Consider the following 18794-nt stretch of genomic DNA (forward strand, 5'->3'; position numbering starts at 1 on the left):
ATTTAAGAAATCAATATTTGGGTTTCAAAGAGTATTCACATCTGTCATCGTAATTTCATAGATATCATCAAAGTACCTGGGTAGTCCAACCCTCTCGAAGGATATGTACAACGGTCCGATCACCTCGGAGAACCGCCAAACCCGTTAATATAGAACAAAAAAAAAAAACATTCGCCTGCGCTATGAACCCACCACATTCGCTTGAATCAAACTGGGAGACCGAAAGTAGAAGGAAAGGAAAGAAAACGACTAGCTCAATCTATCAACGCCGTGGCGAGGGCCCATACAGTCTGCAAGTGATGATAGGGGGCAGAGAATGACCAGCGGTGTACCGAACAAACAAAGCGAGAAATCTTAAAAGAAACGGAAAGATGAATGCAAAATGAAACACAAAGAAATCATCGGACGTAGTTGGCCGGACGCCGACCAAGTAGCCCATGCTGGGTCTGGCTGCGAGTCATGCGGCGGGGAGTAGGATCATCATCCAAGCTCAACCCGCCCATGCCTGTTCCGAGACCATTCCGCCGGGGTGAATAAAAGGGGTTGGAACCCAGACCGGGGTTATTCCCATACCGAATGTTGCGGTTAGTGAAATTTGTAGCGGCAGTTGTAGTTGTGGCTATAGTCTCGGTGTCCGAGTCTCGCTCATAATCAGACGTGGGGTCGATTTGCTTTAGAGATTCCATGGTGAAACTATGTGGGTTTCTGTTTTGGTTGAAGGTGTTCTGATTGGCAGCGGGGAACGAGTGGACAGTTCGGGACGAGGTAAGCCCATACTGTGGGACGGAAGGTAATGCTGAAGAGAAACTGGAGGCCGCATCGGTATCGCCAAATGAAAGTGGAGGAGCGGACGGTTGTGACCCAAATGATCGGTGCACAGGCGGGCTGCTGACTCGTGGCTCAGGTGTGGACTTGGATGAAGATTGACTTCCGGCCCAGTCAAGGGCACCCGATTGACTCAAATGCGGTGATTGTGATTGTGGTTGTGGCTGTGGCTGTGGTGATACAGATCCTGAGTTTTGCTGACTTTCTAACCTGGCCTTATTGTAGAAGGATAACACATTCATAGTTTCCTGTGCGGCCATGAAAATCAGGAGGAGTTTGCCATAGCGATCGAAGTAGTCTCGATTAAGCGAAACTGTGGGTAAATGTGCCCCCATATGAACAGCGGCGCCAAGTTCGGTGATAGAAATCAAAATCTCCATTCCATTCCATTGCACAAGAGGCCTTTGTACCATGGTGATTAAAGCGAACCCTGCAACAAGGCTTGCCGCGCCTAGGGCAGCGATCTCCACGTAATTTCCTGGAATCAAGACCTGGTGATTTTGAGAGATACTCCATGCACTGATGAAGCTGACTAGCAGACCTAGTCGAATACACCCATAAAAGAGATAACTTTGCGTCTCGTCGAGAGGCGAGCCATTGTTCCGCGGTTGCTGAGACCAGCTAGGTCCTTGGGCAGCATCGGACTGGAAATTGAAAGCACGGTCAAACAGTGTTTCCAGTCCAGTTGATGTATCATGATCATGAGGAGGAAAGAATTTTGGTTCCTTGAACACTGGTTCCGCATCGGCACGCCTTTGCTGCCATTGGCCTTGTGGCTGGATAGGACTGCGGTGGAACGGGTTAGGCTGAATTACTTGCTCGATTGGCTTCGTTGAAATCTGGGTGCGAAGCTTCCACGCAGGAGGCGTCGGGGCAGCTGGGATCTGCCCCTGAAATGGATGAGGACCGTCGAGCACAGACGGCTGATCTCGCCGTGTCACAGTCGGTCGGAGGTTATGGGTAATAGAAGGGGACCAGTCCATGCCATCATTATCCGTATGATTGGAGGCAACCGTAAGCGACTGCTCGACGGGTGACGTAGGTTGGGGCTGGGCCAGTTTGTTAATCGGGAAGCGCTGCTGTAGCCCACCAATGTTCGCCTTCGGTGTTCCGCCAGATCTAGTGATGCGAGTCGACACAGGTGACTCGGGCTGTGCAGAAGAAGATTCCTTGGGGATTTCGAATTGGGTTTCCCAGCTGTTATCAGACCAATTGACGAGTGGACGACTAGAGTAGCTGACAACATATCGAGAGAACAAAACCGACTGCCATAAGTTAGCGCATGGAAAGCCCAAAGGTCAAGACATATTCACCAGAATAGTGAAAACCATCATTAAAGCATGGAAGGCCGGAATAAACTTTGGTTCTAACCCACTGGTAGACGGATCCTTGACCACTGCCCAGAAAACACATCGTACCACCATGACGATGAGTTGAGCTTGGTAGTACTCTGCAAGACCGTGGAATTTACCAGGCATTCCGTCTATCTTCATGCGCAGCTTTGGATTCCACCAGAGCGAAAGTGCACCTGCGATCAATGCCAGACCAGCAGTTGGTGCTAGGTCAGGCGAACATTCGCTCGGAATGCGTTGTAAACGGATAGACTGATTGACGCACGAGATTATAGAGTTGGGTGCCGTTTGAGGTTGTTCGGCGTCGGGTAAATAGTCGAAATTTGGCGAGATCTGGGAGAGGGTGGCTACACTGATCAAGTCCCAGGCTAGCTGACCTGCAATACTAGCCCAATATGCAAGTGCACCCACAAGAAGAAGCAAGCTTCTCCAGCTCCGGTTCCTCGCCTGCCGTGATTCTCGGTTTGCTCGGCTTTGATCCATCATACGCCTGAGATGATCCGATTTCGCTTCATAGCCAGCTCTTCTGATGCGAGATTTCACAATGGGTTCGCAAGACTCGCAAACCTGGGGGTATCGGTTCTCCAGGCTTCTGCGGAACTGCTCATACCCGCGTTCGTATTCGCTATCGGTAGGATCGTCCGAAAGGGGGAAAGTAGGAGGCCAGTGAGCTCGTGAATAGATGCTGATTCCGAGTGCATTTGGCGCAGAATGACTGGGATCCATCGAAATCGGTTGATTCGAAGGGCGATTCCGATGCGCCAGGCGCGTAGACTTCAGCGTTGGTGACCACAGCTGGTGGATCTGTGATTTCTCCTTTCTGTTTAGAGAACGATCATTAGTATAATACAAGTAGATTCTAGGGAAGAATCAATGAACCTACCTCGTCAAAGAAGTTATCAGCCTCACAATGTTCACAGCGGAAATTGCGAACAGGCCCGCGATGAGAGCGAGCGGACCGCTGCCCACAATAAAAGCAGGTCAAACGCTTAGAAAATAGAGAAGCCATGACATAGTAACATGGAAAGAAATACAACTGAAAGCGTTGGTGTAAACAAGGGAGACGGGTTCCGGATGCCAAAGAGAGGAAAATAAAACCAGTCGGAGCTTGCACGTGCGGGGGACGTGTATGGAGTACCGCGACTCCAATTCTATTGAAGATCTGCACTTGAGAACAACTTGCACTTGACTACCTTATTGCCATTGTTGTTGCCATTCTTTTTTTCTTTTCTTTTTCTTCATGTTATCCTTCAGCTCTATTATTATGATAATGATGCACTAAAATCCTCGGGCTGTCTCACTGAACTCTTGAGACAATACAACAGTGGACAAAGATGACCTTCTCTCTTGCTTCTTTATCCTTCTGGGACCTGCTCCTGTGGTGTTTTGTCCTGATAATTACACTTGGGGCCAGCATTCTTCTCGTGAGTACCCTTTATCCATACAATTGAATCAATCTAACTGGTCTATCTGTTCTAGGTTCTGCTCGTCTCCCTCACGATCTCCCAGAATATCATTCCCCCCAAATGTCGCGCAAGGGGATCTCCTACCCACCTGTTGGTAGTCCTTGGAAGTGGTGGTCATACAGCTGAGATGCTTTACATGCTCGAGCGCATGAATTTCGACCCCCAAATCTACACGTATCGGACATACCTCGTGAGCTCCGGAGATAACTTCAGTGCAGACAAAGCCAAGGATTTTGAGGCTCAACATGTACAAAATTCTCAGGGCCATGCCCATAACAACAACTACACCATTGTCACAGTACCACGTGCCCGACGAGTCCATCAATCCTATCTCACCGCGCCATTCTCTACGCTTCAATGTTTCTGGGCTTGTCTCAATGTTCTTCGCGGACTGCACCCGGACCAAAAGCTCCCAAAGGAGTACATCTCGCTTTACCCTGATCTAATTCTCACGAATGGTCCCGCTACGGCAGTGTGCGTTGTCGCAGGCGCAAAGCTCATCCGTTTCTTTCTATGTTTGGCCAAATGCACTGCCTTGTGTCTAGGTCTGCGAACACTTTCCTCGTTTACATCGGCACCAAAGCTGCGGACTATTTACATCGAATCCTGGGCCCGGGTGAGCTCGCTCAGTACCTCTGGTGTCTTGCTGTTGCCTCTGGCCGACCATTTCCTTGTTCAATGGCCTGCCCAGGCCGGACGGCGGGCCTGGTGGGGGATGAAGAGAACGCAATATGCAGGATGGCTTGTGATCTAGGTGCTGTGTATCTACATCGGCTTAGTCTGGATCTGATAGTGGCAAATTGCAGATATCACAAGATATGATGTTCTCACCAGGTAGGTATCTAGGTAAGAAATGAATCGATTGACACACAACGTGGGATCTGGTCCCGCACTAGTTCTCTCTCCACACACCGTTAACGTAGATACTATACTATATGTCCCTTTCTTTTCCCACGTAGATGACCCAAGACCAGAGTAAGCGTATGCAGGATGTCCGTGTACCTGGACTGTGTCTATCTAACTAGATATATACATTAACTACACCTGGGCATAGTTAGTGTGTTATATAAAAGCTCGGAGAAGACGAGGTAAGTGGTTGACTTCTTCTCTTCCAGTCATCTAATGATTCTCCAAAGCTCCTGTTAATTTCAGGCTATTAATTGTTGTGATTTGTACCTGGTTCGATCAACTCCTATCTACCCCGCATCGGACGTTCCTCGGCTCAACCTCTTCTGTGTATTTCAATCTTATTTCTCTCTGTTTCTCTATCTCTCCTCTTTGGAACAAAGCAATTGAAAATTCTACTCACCATGCCCTACTCCTTGTCGGGTCGCAATGTCTTGATCACCGGTGGCTCTCGGTAGGAATCTTCAATTTGAGCGTGAAACTATGCTCCGGTCAATAAGCTAACCTCGTTTAACAGGGGGCTAGGTGCTCTTTCAGCTGAGAAATTCGCCTCTGAGGGAAGCAATGTTGCTATCAACTATATGTCCAACAAGGAGGTTGCGGATAAGCTTGCCTCGGACATTGCGAGCAAATATGGTGTAAAGACAGTGGTTATTCAAGGCGTAAGGCACTCAAATCCAATGACATGGGCTATTTTGTCTAGAGTTGATCCACTGACACTGTCTTACATCTGGAAACAGGATGCTGGAGTCAAAGATGACTGCATCAATGCCGTCAAAACCACAATTGAGAAGCTGGGTGGCTTGGATATTATTATCTCAAATGCCGTGAGTTATACAGTCAATCCCAAGAGGGATGGGAAATGCTGATATATGAGAAGGGATGGACAAAAATGACCAACTTCGGTGATCTTGATGCCATGGACGACGATGACTGGGATAAGGTACCGAATGCGCCCTCGGTCATAGAAGTTCTTGTTTGGCTGACTATTGAACTAGTGCTGGTCGGTTAATGTCAAGAGCAGCTTTTACCTGTTCAAGGCAGCTTTACCCACGTTCAATGCGAACCCCGAAGGTGGTGTTTTCCTCATCACAGCCTCAATTGCGGTAAGTTGCCGAGAACAGGCCAAATGGCCTTGAACTGTCCACTAATATAGCAACGTTGAAATGCTAATTGTGGTCTTTTCCAGGGCGCCATACCAAGTGGAAGCAGCTTGCCTTATGCTGTCTCGAAAGCCGCATGTATGCTATCGTTCTTATAAATCACGCTGTTTGGTTACTGACTCTGTATCACCCAGCTATCCATCTCATGAAATGTCTTGCAAAAAGCCAAGGCGCGAAAATTCGCGTCAATGCTATTCTTCCTGGTCTTTTGCTCACTGAATGGGTAAATAGCAAATGCTCAACGCTAGAATTGAGGAATACTGACAACATCCCAGGGTCAACGCTTCCCATCCGATAAAATCGAGAGCTGGACAAATGCGACAACCCTCAAGCGAGCGGTAAGCAATTCTGGTCTCCCCCAACCCTTAAAAAGGACCTTGTGTGCTAATAAATCTCGCTATAGCCCGAGGTGGAAGACTGCGCGGATATGTTTATTACCTTGGCCAAGAATGCTTCTATAACCGGTCAAACTGTTCAAATTGGTATGAGTCTCGGGTCCAGCGGGTTGAGTTGAAACTAACAATCCTTTTAGATTCTGGCTTCGGGATCTAATAGAAGTGAGGAAACGGAATCGTATTGTTAGAACATAGATGGTAGTACACTGAACATTATCATGTTTATACAAGAGGATTGCGGAAGGGAGTCAGTTCCCGACCTTCATATTGGAATGCTCGATCACCGAACATGCGAGCTTTGATAGCGGCTCGCAGACCCTCTGCATCTTGTTCGCCTTCCACTTTCATCCGGTTGATGCGTAGAACCTTGCCATCAGCAGTAAAAACGTATAGCTGCCGTGACTTCTTTGGCTCTACAGGGTGGGAAGCATTTGTAAACGGCAGACCTGGGAGGATTGAGAACGAATCGCATCCCTCAGGCGGGTCAACCTCCTCGGTATCTGTGAGGATGACTCGTTTCTGTTGGAATGACAGAGGTCCATCTGCAGGATTGCTTGCACAGAGGGCCTTGCTCCAGAGAGGTCCAATCACTCGGTTACGTCTGTTGATTTCTGCCAAGGTCCAGTTTGCCCAGTTGATGTGCCGGTCCTGTGGTGTGATTTTAGGTGCGTGCTTCAACTTGCCGGTTTGTTCAGCACCAGCATTTTCAATGGGAGGGACAAATAGACGCTTTTCAATGCTTTCCACAAGCATTTCTGCTCCTTTAGGTGCAACAAAATCCACCAACTCGGGGACGGTGCATGACTCTGGATTGGGGATTTCAAACCCTGGAGCCGGCGTTTGTGATAATATCACTCCGTGATCAAAGTGTTTTGAATGCAAGGTCTGGACCGTCACGCCAGTAGTGGTCTCGCCGGCGAGAAGAGCATGATGAAGCGGTGCAGGGCCACGGAAGCTAATTAATCAGATCAATCGTCTTCCTCTGTAATTCTGCATATAGAAATCACATACTTTGGTAGTAACGAGGGGTGCACATTTATGCCTCCATACTTGGCACCATTCAATATGCGCGGCGGAACAAAAAGTCCGAATGATACAGCAATCACCAAGTTTATGTTACCGTTCGGGGAGGACGGGGGCTAGAACAGTCAGCGAAGAGATCAATTGGGCTGAGTTTTGGTATTATGTACTGTCCATCCAGTAAAGGTGTCAATCTCATGGATTGGAAGGGAGAGAGCAGATGCAGCCGCTTTGAGCGGTACTGAGGGAAATTGAATCAGCAAACACGGCCATTCAAGGAAGCGTAAATTGAAGCTAACCTTCCCGAATTTGTTTCAGTCCTCTTCCAACTCTCTTTCCAGGTCTACAGACGACATCAATGGAGGAAATACGTTCCGGCTGTTTCAAGTGATAAGCATGGAGAGCTTTCAAGTGGGCGATACTGAATTCATCCGAGCCGCAAAAGAGAATGCGGAGTGGATCGGAGGTCTTGGTAGTAGTATATGACCTGAAGACAAACCCTTGAAGGACCACCGGTCTCCTACAGAAACGTAGGCTCCCTGGTCCTGGAATAATCCACATGATTCTAGTAGATAATTGCCAGAAGTTGAAAAGCCACCAGGAGAGAAAGTTGAAGCTTCCATAGTAGCTTATCGATAAACCACGTGATGTCAACATCCACCCCAGATCCCACTTCAGATGCATCTGTCTTTTAACCTTTCCCATTGTTGCCTGTCTGGTACAACCTCCAGACGACATCCAACGATGCGATGACTGAAAGCGATCATGATTCGGTAATTCCAGCGCAACTTTCCTACCTTGCCATCTATAACCCGACCCTCGGACCTACCGACGAGACGATAGCGGACCAGATCGTGTTCTATACTTCGAAATCGAGCTATGCACGGCGCATCGATGGCTCCACTGCAGAAGGTGAAGCAAACAAATGCTCTGAAGATGAAGGGAATGAGAGATTGCGCCAGATAGGCCTGGCGCAGGGCATGGTCAACTTTGCGAGGTCGGCATCTCCGCAAACCCCGCAAATCAACCAAGCTAATCATGCTTGATATACAGTAATTTCTCAGCTGGCAAGACACTGGAATATGTTGAGACAGACAAATCGCGAGTCGTTCTACTTGAGTTGGAGAAGGACTGGTGGATTGTTGCCGTAAGTGGTTGAGATAACGGCACAGGTCACAAAGCTTATGTTAAGCCAGTCAATCGACCTGACCCGAATTCCCGCCGATACAGCCCAGAGATTCTCTGGAGTATCCGACTCTCCGGCATTTCATTATTCGTCGCGAGAGATGGGACCGCCGCCTCTACTGATCCAGCAATTACGTCGCGCCCATTCGGAGTTCCTTCTACACCATGACTTCAAATTGGACGACATCCTCCATCAAGTCGGCAGGTCCACATTTTGTCTGTTCCTTGAGCGTTTCTGGGAGAAATTTGCGTGGAATTGGGAACTTCTGTTGACCGGAAACCCAATTGTCGAAATCTATAATGGCATCAAACTGTCTGCGGGAGGAGAGTTGGGGATCGGCGTCGGGGAGGAAGAGTGGGGCAGCGGGGAAAGAGAAGTACTTGAAGACTTTGTGACGAGGACCGATGGGTTGGTGGACGTGGTTGTCTCCAGGTTTGGCGATCCGTCCCCACGGTTCGATGGGTCTCCGGCTTTGGCAGGCTCAAATAACCAAAGTCGATGGCTTGGGGCAGATAATGATCCTCGACCATCCGATGGTGTGGTATTTACTGGTGTCGGTGCTCTTTCTCGACACTCATTGGCGCATGTATCGCATTGGATGGAATGCATTTATCGGTTTGGGGATGCTGCGTATGGAGTTGGGCGGGACCCAACCTCGCTGCGTCGCCGTAAACCACGAAAGCAACGTGGAAGGCAAATTTCGGAAGATTCTCCTCAGCCCTCCACGCCGGATCACAGTTTTAAGCCGGGCATACCTCGTCCGCTCATAATAGCGGCACCGCAGCCACCCCCGGAAGTCATCGAGGAGAATCAAGCAGAAACAAGAAATGAGGCATCGCCGCTTCGCACCGAGCAAAGCAGCGAGAATTCAGGATTTCCAACAGAGGCGGTCATGAAATACCTTACTCTTGGATATGGCTCCTCTTGGGGTTTCTCTCCAAAGTCGACATCTACGCCGCCTGAAAGTTCTACTCCAATGCGAGATGAATCCAATTCAAATATCTCAACCCCGCGGAATCAGCCCATTGGCGCTGTACAATCGCCTCAGGCTGGCATAAAACATCAAAGCAGCCCGAAGAACAGTCCTTCGGGTCGTTTCGTTCTTGGACCTCGTGATGATCTAGAAAAATTGGATGATTTAGAAGAGGGAAGTCCAGAGCCCGAATCCGAGAACGGCAAGCCCAAGACTCGAATAGTGCATAGAACACTACATGTCCACCTGGCAGATGGATTAGATACTACACCGACAAAGCTCCAGGTTGTGATATATGTGGTATGTGTCTTCCTCAGTATTCCATCCAAATCAGCTCACTAATACACCACCCCAGAATCAACCATTCATGTTCACATTCCTGTTTGATCCTCAAACACCAACATTATCATCACCGTCACTATACTCAAGCATGCACCACCAACTTGGTCCTCTTCAGAAACCCCTGCTATCATCAACATCCCCAACAATGGCAGCCTCTCGAATCGCCATGTCTGAGACCTCCCCGGACCCCAATAAACGCTTCTCCACTCGAACACAGCCAGTTTACGACCTGGTCTACGACCCATCTAACCTAACCATCCGCTCCTCCATCCCAAACATCCCCAGCATGAACATCACCTCCCCTTCCGCCCAGCCAACCAGCTCACCATCCCGCACCCCCTCGCCCTCCCAATCATCAACCCAACCACCCTGGTCCCGCGTTGAAAGCCTAGCAATCCACCACCGTCTCCTATCAACACACACAGACACGCGGTCCCGCCCGCAAGAGCTCGAACGCACAAGCAAAACCCACCGCAGATGGTGGGTCGTCTGGGTCCGCATCCCACACAGCCCAACCCAAACTCCAACCGCGCTATCCACCACTTCTTCATCCGTCGCCCTCTCATCCATAGCCAACAACGATGACTCCTTCTCCGCAAATCAGTCTCAAGTGCACTCTGCTCCTCCGCCTCAGGAAGCCTTCCTCGTCCGCAAAGCGAGTGACTACATCTCCCCGGCGGGCCATGGCCGTGTCAGCAGTGGCGCTCGCTTCTTCCGTGATCTAGGCGGTGCCTCTTCTTCTACCGGGTTGACGGGGTCTTCCCGTGCGGATATGGCACCGTCGAAGCTGGTTGAGGGGCTTGGCATGGACGCTAGGCGCTATATTGAGGGTCTGCTGAGTTTGAATCGGTAATTCAAATATGCCTTGGTGGAGTGGAGTGTGGAGATGTGGGGTTTCTTCTATGTTTCTCCAGAAATAGGTACTAGATATACCACTATAAACAACATCATTTGAACATAGATATTCAAATTGTTTAGATACATTAGTAGTTGGAAGGACTGACATAGTTACAGCTTGCTGAACGCTTGGCTACACAGGCTACAGGATTACGCATGAGAAAGTACACATCAGATGGAAATAGACAGTACCATGCATAAGCTGTAACATAAAAACAAATGTAGTAAAGGAGGGAGAGAAAAACAGTAAAAGCCGAATCAAGCTCTTCGCGTATGGGGAGATAACCGCAGGGACAAGAATCTATGACACAGGGGGGAACTCGACCAGGGAAGGCGAGTCACGGCGTTGACCAAATTGCACAACCGGTGCTACGCTGAATGGCTTTCCCTCTTCATCTCCTGGTTGTTCCAATTCTGGGTTCTTTTTTTTCGATGCTTTTCGGTTGGTTTATAATTGCCACCTCAACGCGGCGGTTTGGCATTTGAAAAATTCACGGCGTCGGAACGAGGAGAGGAAAAGAAAAAGAAAAGCCCACAGGGTTATGATGAAGACAACGCCTCCCTAGACAAATTCTGCAAATAAAGGCAAAAGAAAAACACAAGGTCGACCAGCTGAATTGTGGGGGGAAACCTCCACGACTCGAGTGCCCGGATTCGATATTATCCACAATTTCGCATGCAGGCCATGAAGCCCTCCTCCTTCCCGAGAACAACATCACCAATTGTTTTTCGTGGAGGCTCTCATACATATGATCTTTGCTGGAGCCAGACCACCTCAACAATTGGTTCGTTTAGAGAATCAGGCAGCCCTTGCCAGGCTTGCGGCCTCCCTTGCCCTTAACGGCCTTCAGGAGAGCAGCACGAGTGGCAGCCTCGAAGACTTCACGCACACCCTCGTTGGTGCGGGCGGAGCACTCAAGGTACTTGTAGGCACCGATCTTCTTGCGGACTTCCTCACCCTGTAGTTATAAATTAGTTTATATTGGGTCACTATAGGGGCCGGAAGTGCGTACCTGGTCTTGGGAGACGGGGCGTTGGGAGGTCTTGGCAAGCTCATCAATAGTCTTGCGGTCGTCGCGAAGATCCTTCTTGCAGCCGACGAGGATAATAGGGAGACCCTGGCAGAAGTGCAGAACCTCAGAGATCCACTATTGTGGTACGTCAGCACATTCAGTCCACTTCGCACCCGAACATTTCTTTGTTTCGGGATGTGCAATCGATTAGAGATGAGACACGCACCTTCTCCTGGACGTTGTCGAGCGAATCGGGCGAGTCCACAGCGAAACAGATCAGGATCACATGTGAGTCGGGGTATGAGAGAGGACGGAGACGGTCGTAATCTTCCTGGCCAGCAGTATCCCAAAGAGCGAGCTCGACGTGCTTGTTATCAACCTCGACATCGGCGACGTAGTTCTCGAAGACTGTGGGGACGTAGACCTGACGGAAACAAAGTCAGATTATCCTTTTTGCATTATGCCTCTCCGGCGTATATTCCTGTGTCGTGATTTCGGGAATCGAGGTTTCGAGTATGGATAGGAGCTTACCTCGGGGAAGGTGCCCTTGGAGAAAACACTATGAACTTCAAGTCAGGCGGCTGAACCAAAAAGTAAACGCGGAGGTTGGGGTAAGCGCCCTCAATAAGGGAGCCACTTTCGGTACTCACATGAGCAGACAGGTCTTACCGCAGGCACCATCGCCGACGATGACGAGCTTGCGACGGATCTCGGCCATCTTGATAAGGAACAAGTCAGTATAAGGGGCAAATAAGCAGCAAAGGACCCGGGTGCCCCGCAAGCCGTAGAATTTCAAGAATGAAGAATGTCTACAGGCATGAGGGGGTGACAGAGACAAGACGATCAAGAAGACAGGGCGAAGCCAGGCTCCCGAGGAGGGGGGAAAAGGAAAAGGGTGATCCCATACAGTGTTCAAAGGCGCAACGGTGTAGTAGTTTTTAATGCGGTAAATCAGCTAGTGCCAGCAGCAATAGCTCTAGAGAAATGAAGAAGATGGAGTAGGTATTTCCGATGGGAAGCGATGAAAAAAAGACGATGGAATGATGATTTGGAGGTGGAGGAGAGAAAGATAGAAGACCAGGCCAGACAACGGAGGGCGGTGGCAGTATACGGTATTTGTTATTGCCAGTTGGGTGTATCGGTATTGTGGCTTTTTTTCCCCCCTGGAGAAGTTGGTTACAAAGGTCTACCTAGGTAGTAGATGTATCGACTTATGTGGTCGCCTTAAAAGTACTGGCGCAATACAGTTGTACAGAATTTGGTATCGGTATGCATGTGTACATAACATTTGAAGTACGTTACCTTTACTGCATACTATCGTGTCTACAGTCTACAACATACAATGAGTACACACACATGCATACCCTATGTGTACCCCCTGAGTTTCAGGCTGCCCTATTTTTTTTTTACATGTGGCTTACACCTCTCCCCTTTTCCAAGGTTAAGAAGAGAGAAAAAGAGAACTTAATGGGTACACAGCCCTAAATATGTGTGGCTGAGGTCCAAAAAAAACCCGCTCCATCCACATCACCCGGCCCACTTTGTTGCTCTTTGTCCACACAGACAGCACAGCCACCCGTGGCTATGAAATTCATGGTATCTGATATGAGCAAAATGTGATATCAGTTCCGATGATGATGCTATCTTCTCTGGTTTTCATTGATTCAATGGCTCATGTGATTCTCTTTGAGAGCTTGAGCAATAACATTTACGGGGAAATCCCAAGGTACCTACACATCCAGCAACACTCACCGCATAGAAAAATAAAGGGCTACTATGACATTTTCTTAACTCCACGTCCTCAAATTTCATGTACGATGTACCACCCTACTGGGATGTGCAAGCCTGTACAGGCAGTGTCTCCTACGCGGTTACCGCCACAGCTACGGGAGTACACTGGCAACCTTTAACCAACCTGCTTGACTCGTCCAGTGAAGATCGCTCCGATAGTTCCCTGCATCTCAGTTACTTCCGGCGTTGATCTACTCCCCAGGAGCTCTCGGCATGTACTAACTACATTATAGGTGTGTGTTTTCAATGATCTCATTCTCTCTGCTGGCCTCTCTGCTGGCAAACCCCGTCTCATTTGTTACCGCATCTAGGGGGGGTCTCAACTAACTTGAATGCGTTGTCAAACCATTTGGGGTCATTAAATCATGGAATTTTGATCTTTACACAACCAAATCACTAAACATTTACCCCCTTTGCTTGCTTCTGGGCTTACATGACCTGACAACATTCTTGAAGCTGCTGTTTTGAAAGTGGAGCTGATATGTTACCAGCTCCAATGATTGCATTGTGCCGTGCCGGCTAAAAATAGTAAACAGGGGCCAAATCCTGGAGCTTGCACCCACAAGCCACAAGCCGTTAAGTCGTTTTCTTGGGAATAAAAATAGGAGGGCATAATCCTTTCCAGCGCTTCGGCGCTCTTTAGCGCTTCGTCCAGCGCCAACAGAATCTATACACACTTGAAATATTTATCAGTGTCGGTTCATTTGTCGCTCAATAATATATTAATTCACAATTTCGATAGCCGTGGTCTGGTGGACCTGACGATCGATCTAACCGTATAAATACAATCCCATGACACATTTCCTTCCTCATCTCAAACTCGGGTTTGGCTACAGATAGATCAAAGAATACCCAGACCTCGGGGATAAGTTAATCAACATGAAAACACATTGATGAGCTTGCGGCTCACAACAGGACTTTTCAATACAGTTCCACGCCTTGATACCCGTGTAACACACAACATACCAGTCTCTACAAGAAGTACTCGGTGTCTACCTTTGACCCGACTTCTCTTGCGTCCAACAAGAATTGGAAAGTCAAAAGGTTTTGTTCTTCATACTCATCTTCGGCATTCCATCGGTCTCCCATGATCGTTCTCGAAGCTTAATCATGGCGTTGCCCGAATATCCTTTTGATATTATAATGGGATAATGGAACCTCCAGTGTGACCATGATCTTTGACGGGGGCTGCTTATACAGGGATATATCTATAATCTCTGGGTTTTATCGAGATCAGCTTTTGTTGGCGTTGTTGAGACCTGTCGATCGTTCCCAGCCTTCATTGTCACTTTTTTCATGAGTATTTTTTTTCCCTGCAAATAAAGAGGGCTGTGTGCAACTGAATTCCGAAGAAAATAGTAAAAAAGCGTCGTTTAAATGGCCAACTAGCATGTAGCAATGCAAAATGAGGGCTGGTCTCGGTATACTTGAATGTTTACCTACGGGCGGCGCCGCCGCCGCTGGTGCTGACATAATAAGTATTGACCTGATCACGTGGTACATCGGACACCCTCAATTTTCGATCCGCGAATCGGGGATTCTGAGGCAGAGACAACGTTCGGCCATTGCTGGACCACAACACCCAATATGCAGAGAGTTATCCAACGGACGGCTTCGGCGCGGAAGCAAGCTCTTAAAAAAACCAACAAGGCTCATGAACGACAGGAATTGTTGGAGCGTGTTGGGATTCGGCGGGCACGGAAGGACTTCGGCGGCGCGCTGTCTAGCCAATTCCAAGAAGCACGAAAGAACCGATGGGAAGATTGGGAAAAGGGGCCTCTTGCTCCCATGCGAGACTCTGGTCTGCAGCGCACTACATATGGTGGTCAGGATGCTTCCGTCTTGCACCCGCCGCGCCTCCCTAAACACGAACAACGGAGGCATGTCCTCTTCGCCGAAGGTGACCGGGTCTGTGTTGTGCGAGGACGGGATCAGGGAAAGATCAATGTGATTCAGCAGGTCAACCGGGACAGTGAGACTGTCCTCATCAAGGGTATCAACATGGTATGTCTCCAGCGAACCACTCATCCAGGCAAATGCCCTCTTGGTCACTGAAACAAAACGCTCACTGTTGTTCCTCAATTAGGCCGATGTGGTCATTCCCGAATGGGCCAAAGACAGGATGGGACACACCGGTGATACCCAACCACAGTCCTTCCCCGTGTCCTTCGACGACATCCGACACGTCATTCCGTTGGAAGACACAAAGACTGGAAAGATGCAGAACGTCATTGTCCAGCACGCTTATGCCGCTGGGCCCTACACCGAGCGAAGTGAGCACAGCAAGCTCCCAAGATTCACTCGCTATGTTTCCGGCTTGGACGTCGAAATCCCTTGGCCATTGGAGGAAGAGCCTGTCATCACAGACGGCGACATGGACACAACACGTATGGCAGTTGAGGCCAGCACATTCACACCCACACTGGAGCAGCCACCTATGCCCTCGACCGTCATTGATGAGCTGCGCAACAAATACTCCAGATTCCGCACTCGACACGATCCGGAATACCTCAAAGAGAAGATGAAGGAGGACTATCGCAAGGAATACAGAAAGTCTGTCTCCATGATGACACCGAAGACAGATGCCAAAAACATGAAGATTGCTCAACTTGCGGAAGCGAGAAAGGCGACCTTGGATGCCAACGGGAATGGGATATTGACACCGGATGCCATCAACTTCATTAACAACCACATCCAAAACGAATCGCGTCTTAAGAAGCCAAAGAAGTCCAAGTCCAAGTCCAAGCAGGCAGCTTGATTGGGCGAAGAAGATGGAAGTCGGAAGAGGGGGGATTCTTTTTCCTGTAGCATTGTGTACACACACCACTGTATTCTAGTATGAAGCTTTGCATTCACTCATATATCTATTTCTTGATTAAGTTATTTCGGATTTGTATCTTTTGAATTCATAGAGAGTATGTAGATATCCGTACATGATCCCAAGTTAGGGTTCCAGTCAATGCGGATACTTCGGGTCCACCCTTACGTTCATCCCCCAATTCTCCGACTAACCTGCATCTCCCTGCACTGCTGTTCTTCTGAACCAAAGCAGTCGCAAAAAAGAAAAATGGCATTTGCCTCAATTAATTCTAAGGGCGCGCCCATCACCGCCATCGAGGAGGCATTTGCGACAGAACCATTGCTAAAGAAGCGAGTCTACGATGCGATCGGTGCGTAGCCAACAGCGCACCCACATCCCCATTCGATGAGTCCGTCGAACACCTACTGACCGTCGCCAATGGGTTTCATCGTTTAGGCACAACACCACAGCATAAACCTCTGCTCGAAGATCTTGCGAAATATACCTCCAGCCTGCTGGCCAGGACTGCCAACACTACCCTCCCTTCGCGGCCCCCAGCTGCTGATGGACCTGCCGCTAAAAAGCGCAAGCTTCAGAATGGAGACTCCGGGGAGACTGCGCAGGCGTCAGTCAACCTGAAAGATGGCAATGCGCCAGTGCTGTTTTATGTTCAAGATGTTTCGTTCTCTACGCCACAGAGGAAGAAGCTTACGCTTGAGATCACTGCTGGCCATAAGTATCTTCGGGCAAGGAACCAAGCTACGAAAGAGATTGAATTTGGTGTTTCTATGGACAAGATTCGTGAGTTTGAACTGGAAAATCCTTGTTTCTTTCTTTCTTTTTTTTTTTTTTCCAAAACAAATAGTTAGCAGTTACTAACACGACTTGTTGTTAAATTAGGACATGCCCTCTGTCTTCCCGTGCCGGAGAAGACACAGAAACAGTTCAATTTTTGCATCATTCCCGAGTACGCCGATGGCATCACACCCCCGCCCGAGGGAACAGCAGCTTCCGAAGCTATGGTTTTTACGATAGCCGATGGACCAGCCAAGGCTGCATTCTCGGGAAATGGGGAACAGCTTGGCCACGGTCCCGGTGAATCGGCTGAGGCATTTATTCGCAAAATTCTGAATGAGAACATGCCACACACCAATGTTGTGCGCCCTGATGATAAGCAATTTGTCAGTGCTATGCCAGAGGCGCACCGAAAGGGCGAGAAAGCATACCATGTCAAGGCATTCCGCGGTAGTAAAGAAGGTATGTTATATCCATATCTCCATTTAACTGGAAGTCATTATGGTTTTGGTTTTAGTCTCGATCATTCTAACATACTTTGGCTTGCGCCAGGCTACCTCTTCCTTCTTTCTACGGGGATCTTATTTGCATTCAAGAAACCGCTTCTGTTCTTTTCATTTGCTACCGTTGACTCTGTCTCGTACACATCCGTCCTCCAGCGGACATTCAACCTCAATGTCATGGCTCGGCCGGCGAATGGTTCCGAAGAAGATATCCAGGAATTCGAATTTTCGATGATTGATCAGGATAATTTCTCGGGGATTGATACTTACATCAAACGACACGGTCTCCAAGATGCTAGTCTCGCAGAGGCGCGGCGCGCAAAGGTCTACAACGTCAATAAGGCCGGTGGAGAGGATGCAGCGGCACCCACCGCTGAGGGAGCTGGTGAAGATGAAAGTGAACTCCAGAAAGCCCAGCGGGAGCTTGAAGACCAAGAAGATGAAGAGGAGGAAGACTACAACCCTGACAGTGACGATAGTGAAGGCAGCGGGTCCAGCAGTGACGAAGATGATGATGAGGACGATGAGGATGCTGGCCAGGACAGTGATGAAGACATGGTTGAGAATGAACTTGGGAGCGAAGCTGAGGACACTCCCGAATACCATTAGGATGCAATCAATACGGAGCCGTCTGTTACGATATCTGTTATAATGTAACGATACTAACTAGGATTAGATTCTTAGATTCCAACGTTTTTTTTTTTTTTTTTTACAGTCGAAGTGTCTGGTTGGACATGTCATATTTTAAGCTACTCGACGTATAACTATCATATCCAACAGTTTATAGCTTATAGAGTCAATTTGGCTGAGTTCCTGCCAAGACGGTAATATTACCTGATTAACGGCATTCCAGACCGATTCCAGACGGGGACTCCCCTGAAATGGAAAAGAAAAAAAATAAATCGACCTTTTTTCTATGTATGCTATTCGGGCTCAGACCCCAATTCTGATTTCTTTCTCCCAAAAATATCAAAGACAAAAAAAAAAGTGCCTCTACCCATAGAAGTAGCTGATACATAGTTACATGTAGCTATTCCCTGATATTTTTGGTGCCTGGTTAATGCAGCCCTGAAGGTTGAGCCGCTTCGGAAGCGCCGAGGTCTGAGCTAGGCACGGAGTACAAGTTAGGAATATTCAAGAGCCAATTTGGTGGCTTTCCCTAGTAATGTTGAAATTTCATTGTTATAAGGACAGGCCTTTTAATAATAGTACTATGTTGAGAGTATGGAGAGAACAATGAAGACTATTGGCCTCCAGGTTTCAGAGAAGATTTCCACCCCCCCAATCCCAAAGTTACCATACAGTCCCTGTACAGCTGTGACCGCCAGTTCCTGCACCCCCTCTCTAGGGCGTCTTTTACCAATACA

General features: G+C 48.6%; 8 protein-coding genes across 8 annotated transcripts; 5 read left to right on the forward strand and 3 right to left on the reverse strand.

Annotated features, from left to right (window-relative positions):
* Nucleotides 1-398: 398 nt before the first annotated feature.
* Nucleotides 399-3381, reverse strand: N7455_002944 (uncharacterized protein; the record flags this gene model as incomplete). Its single annotated transcript, XM_040955275.2, has 4 exons — nt 399-2090; nt 2139-2997; nt 3061-3138; nt 3371-3381. The coding sequence occupies 4 exons, from the start codon at nt 3379-3381 to the stop codon at nt 399-401; spliced, it is 2640 nt and encodes an 879-aa protein (XP_040814399.2).
* A 130-nt stretch (nt 3382-3511) lies between these two features.
* On the forward strand, nt 3512-4397 carry N7455_002945 (glycosyltransferase family protein; the record flags this gene model as incomplete). Its single annotated transcript, XM_040955076.2, has 2 exons — nt 3512-3601; nt 3657-4397. The coding sequence occupies 2 exons, from the start codon at nt 3512-3514 to the stop codon at nt 4395-4397; spliced, it is 831 nt and encodes a 276-aa protein (XP_040814458.2).
* A 556-nt stretch (nt 4398-4953) lies between these two features.
* Nucleotides 4954-6264, forward strand: N7455_002946 (SDR family NAD(P)-dependent oxidoreductase; the record flags this gene model as incomplete). Its single annotated transcript, XM_040955191.2, has 10 exons — nt 4954-5003; nt 5067-5211; nt 5290-5376; nt 5430-5492; nt 5548-5655; nt 5739-5790; nt 5847-5935; nt 5988-6050; nt 6116-6194; nt 6245-6264. The coding sequence occupies 10 exons, from the start codon at nt 4954-4956 to the stop codon at nt 6262-6264; spliced, it is 756 nt and encodes a 251-aa protein (XP_040814284.1).
* Nucleotides 6265-6329: 65 nt separating this feature from the next.
* N7455_002947 (methionyl-tRNA formyltransferase) lies at nt 6330-7832 on the reverse strand (the record flags this gene model as incomplete). Its single annotated transcript, XM_040955102.2, has 4 exons — nt 6330-7062; nt 7119-7246; nt 7298-7368; nt 7427-7832. The coding sequence occupies 4 exons, from the start codon at nt 7830-7832 to the stop codon at nt 6330-6332; spliced, it is 1338 nt and encodes a 445-aa protein (XP_040814300.2).
* On the forward strand, nt 7775-10481 carry N7455_002948 (uncharacterized protein; the record flags this gene model as incomplete). Its single annotated transcript, XM_065604384.1, has 5 exons — nt 7775-7813; nt 7859-8124; nt 8181-8274; nt 8324-9586; nt 9642-10481. 5 exons carry the CDS (start codon nt 7775-7777, stop codon nt 10479-10481), a joined length of 2502 nt encoding a protein of 833 aa, XP_065462875.1.
* An 835-nt stretch (nt 10482-11316) lies between these two features.
* Nucleotides 11317-13498, reverse strand: rho1 (Rho family GTPase RHO1; the record flags this gene model as incomplete). Its single annotated transcript, XM_065604385.1, has 7 exons — nt 11317-11484; nt 11539-11673; nt 11765-11962; nt 12070-12097; nt 12189-12256; nt 12446-12493; nt 13454-13498. 7 exons carry the CDS (start codon nt 13496-13498, stop codon nt 11317-11319), a joined length of 690 nt encoding a protein of 229 aa, XP_065462876.1.
* Nucleotides 13499-14916: 1418 nt separating this feature from the next.
* On the forward strand, nt 14917-16087 carry N7455_002950 (mitochondrial 54S ribosomal protein uL24m; the record flags this gene model as incomplete). The annotated part of the gene is made up of 2 exons (XM_040955120.2): nt 14917-15333; nt 15416-16087. The coding sequence occupies 2 exons, from the start codon at nt 14917-14919 to the stop codon at nt 16085-16087; spliced, it is 1089 nt and encodes a 362-aa protein (XP_040814348.1).
* A 309-nt stretch (nt 16088-16396) lies between these two features.
* Nucleotides 16397-18036, forward strand: rtt106 (putative negative regulator of DNA transposition (Rtt106); the record flags this gene model as incomplete). Its single annotated transcript, XM_040955263.2, has 4 exons — nt 16397-16499; nt 16586-16930; nt 17030-17386; nt 17477-18036. The coding sequence occupies 4 exons, from the start codon at nt 16397-16399 to the stop codon at nt 18034-18036; spliced, it is 1365 nt and encodes a 454-aa protein (XP_040814374.2).
* Nucleotides 18037-18794: the final 758 nt, after the last annotated feature.

The sequence above is a fragment of the Penicillium solitum genome, assembly GCF_028829755.1.
Source record: "Penicillium solitum strain IBT 25940 chromosome Unknown utg000001l_segment0_segment0, whole genome shotgun sequence".
Classification (NCBI taxonomy): domain Eukaryota; kingdom Fungi; phylum Ascomycota; class Eurotiomycetes; order Eurotiales; family Aspergillaceae; genus Penicillium; species Penicillium solitum.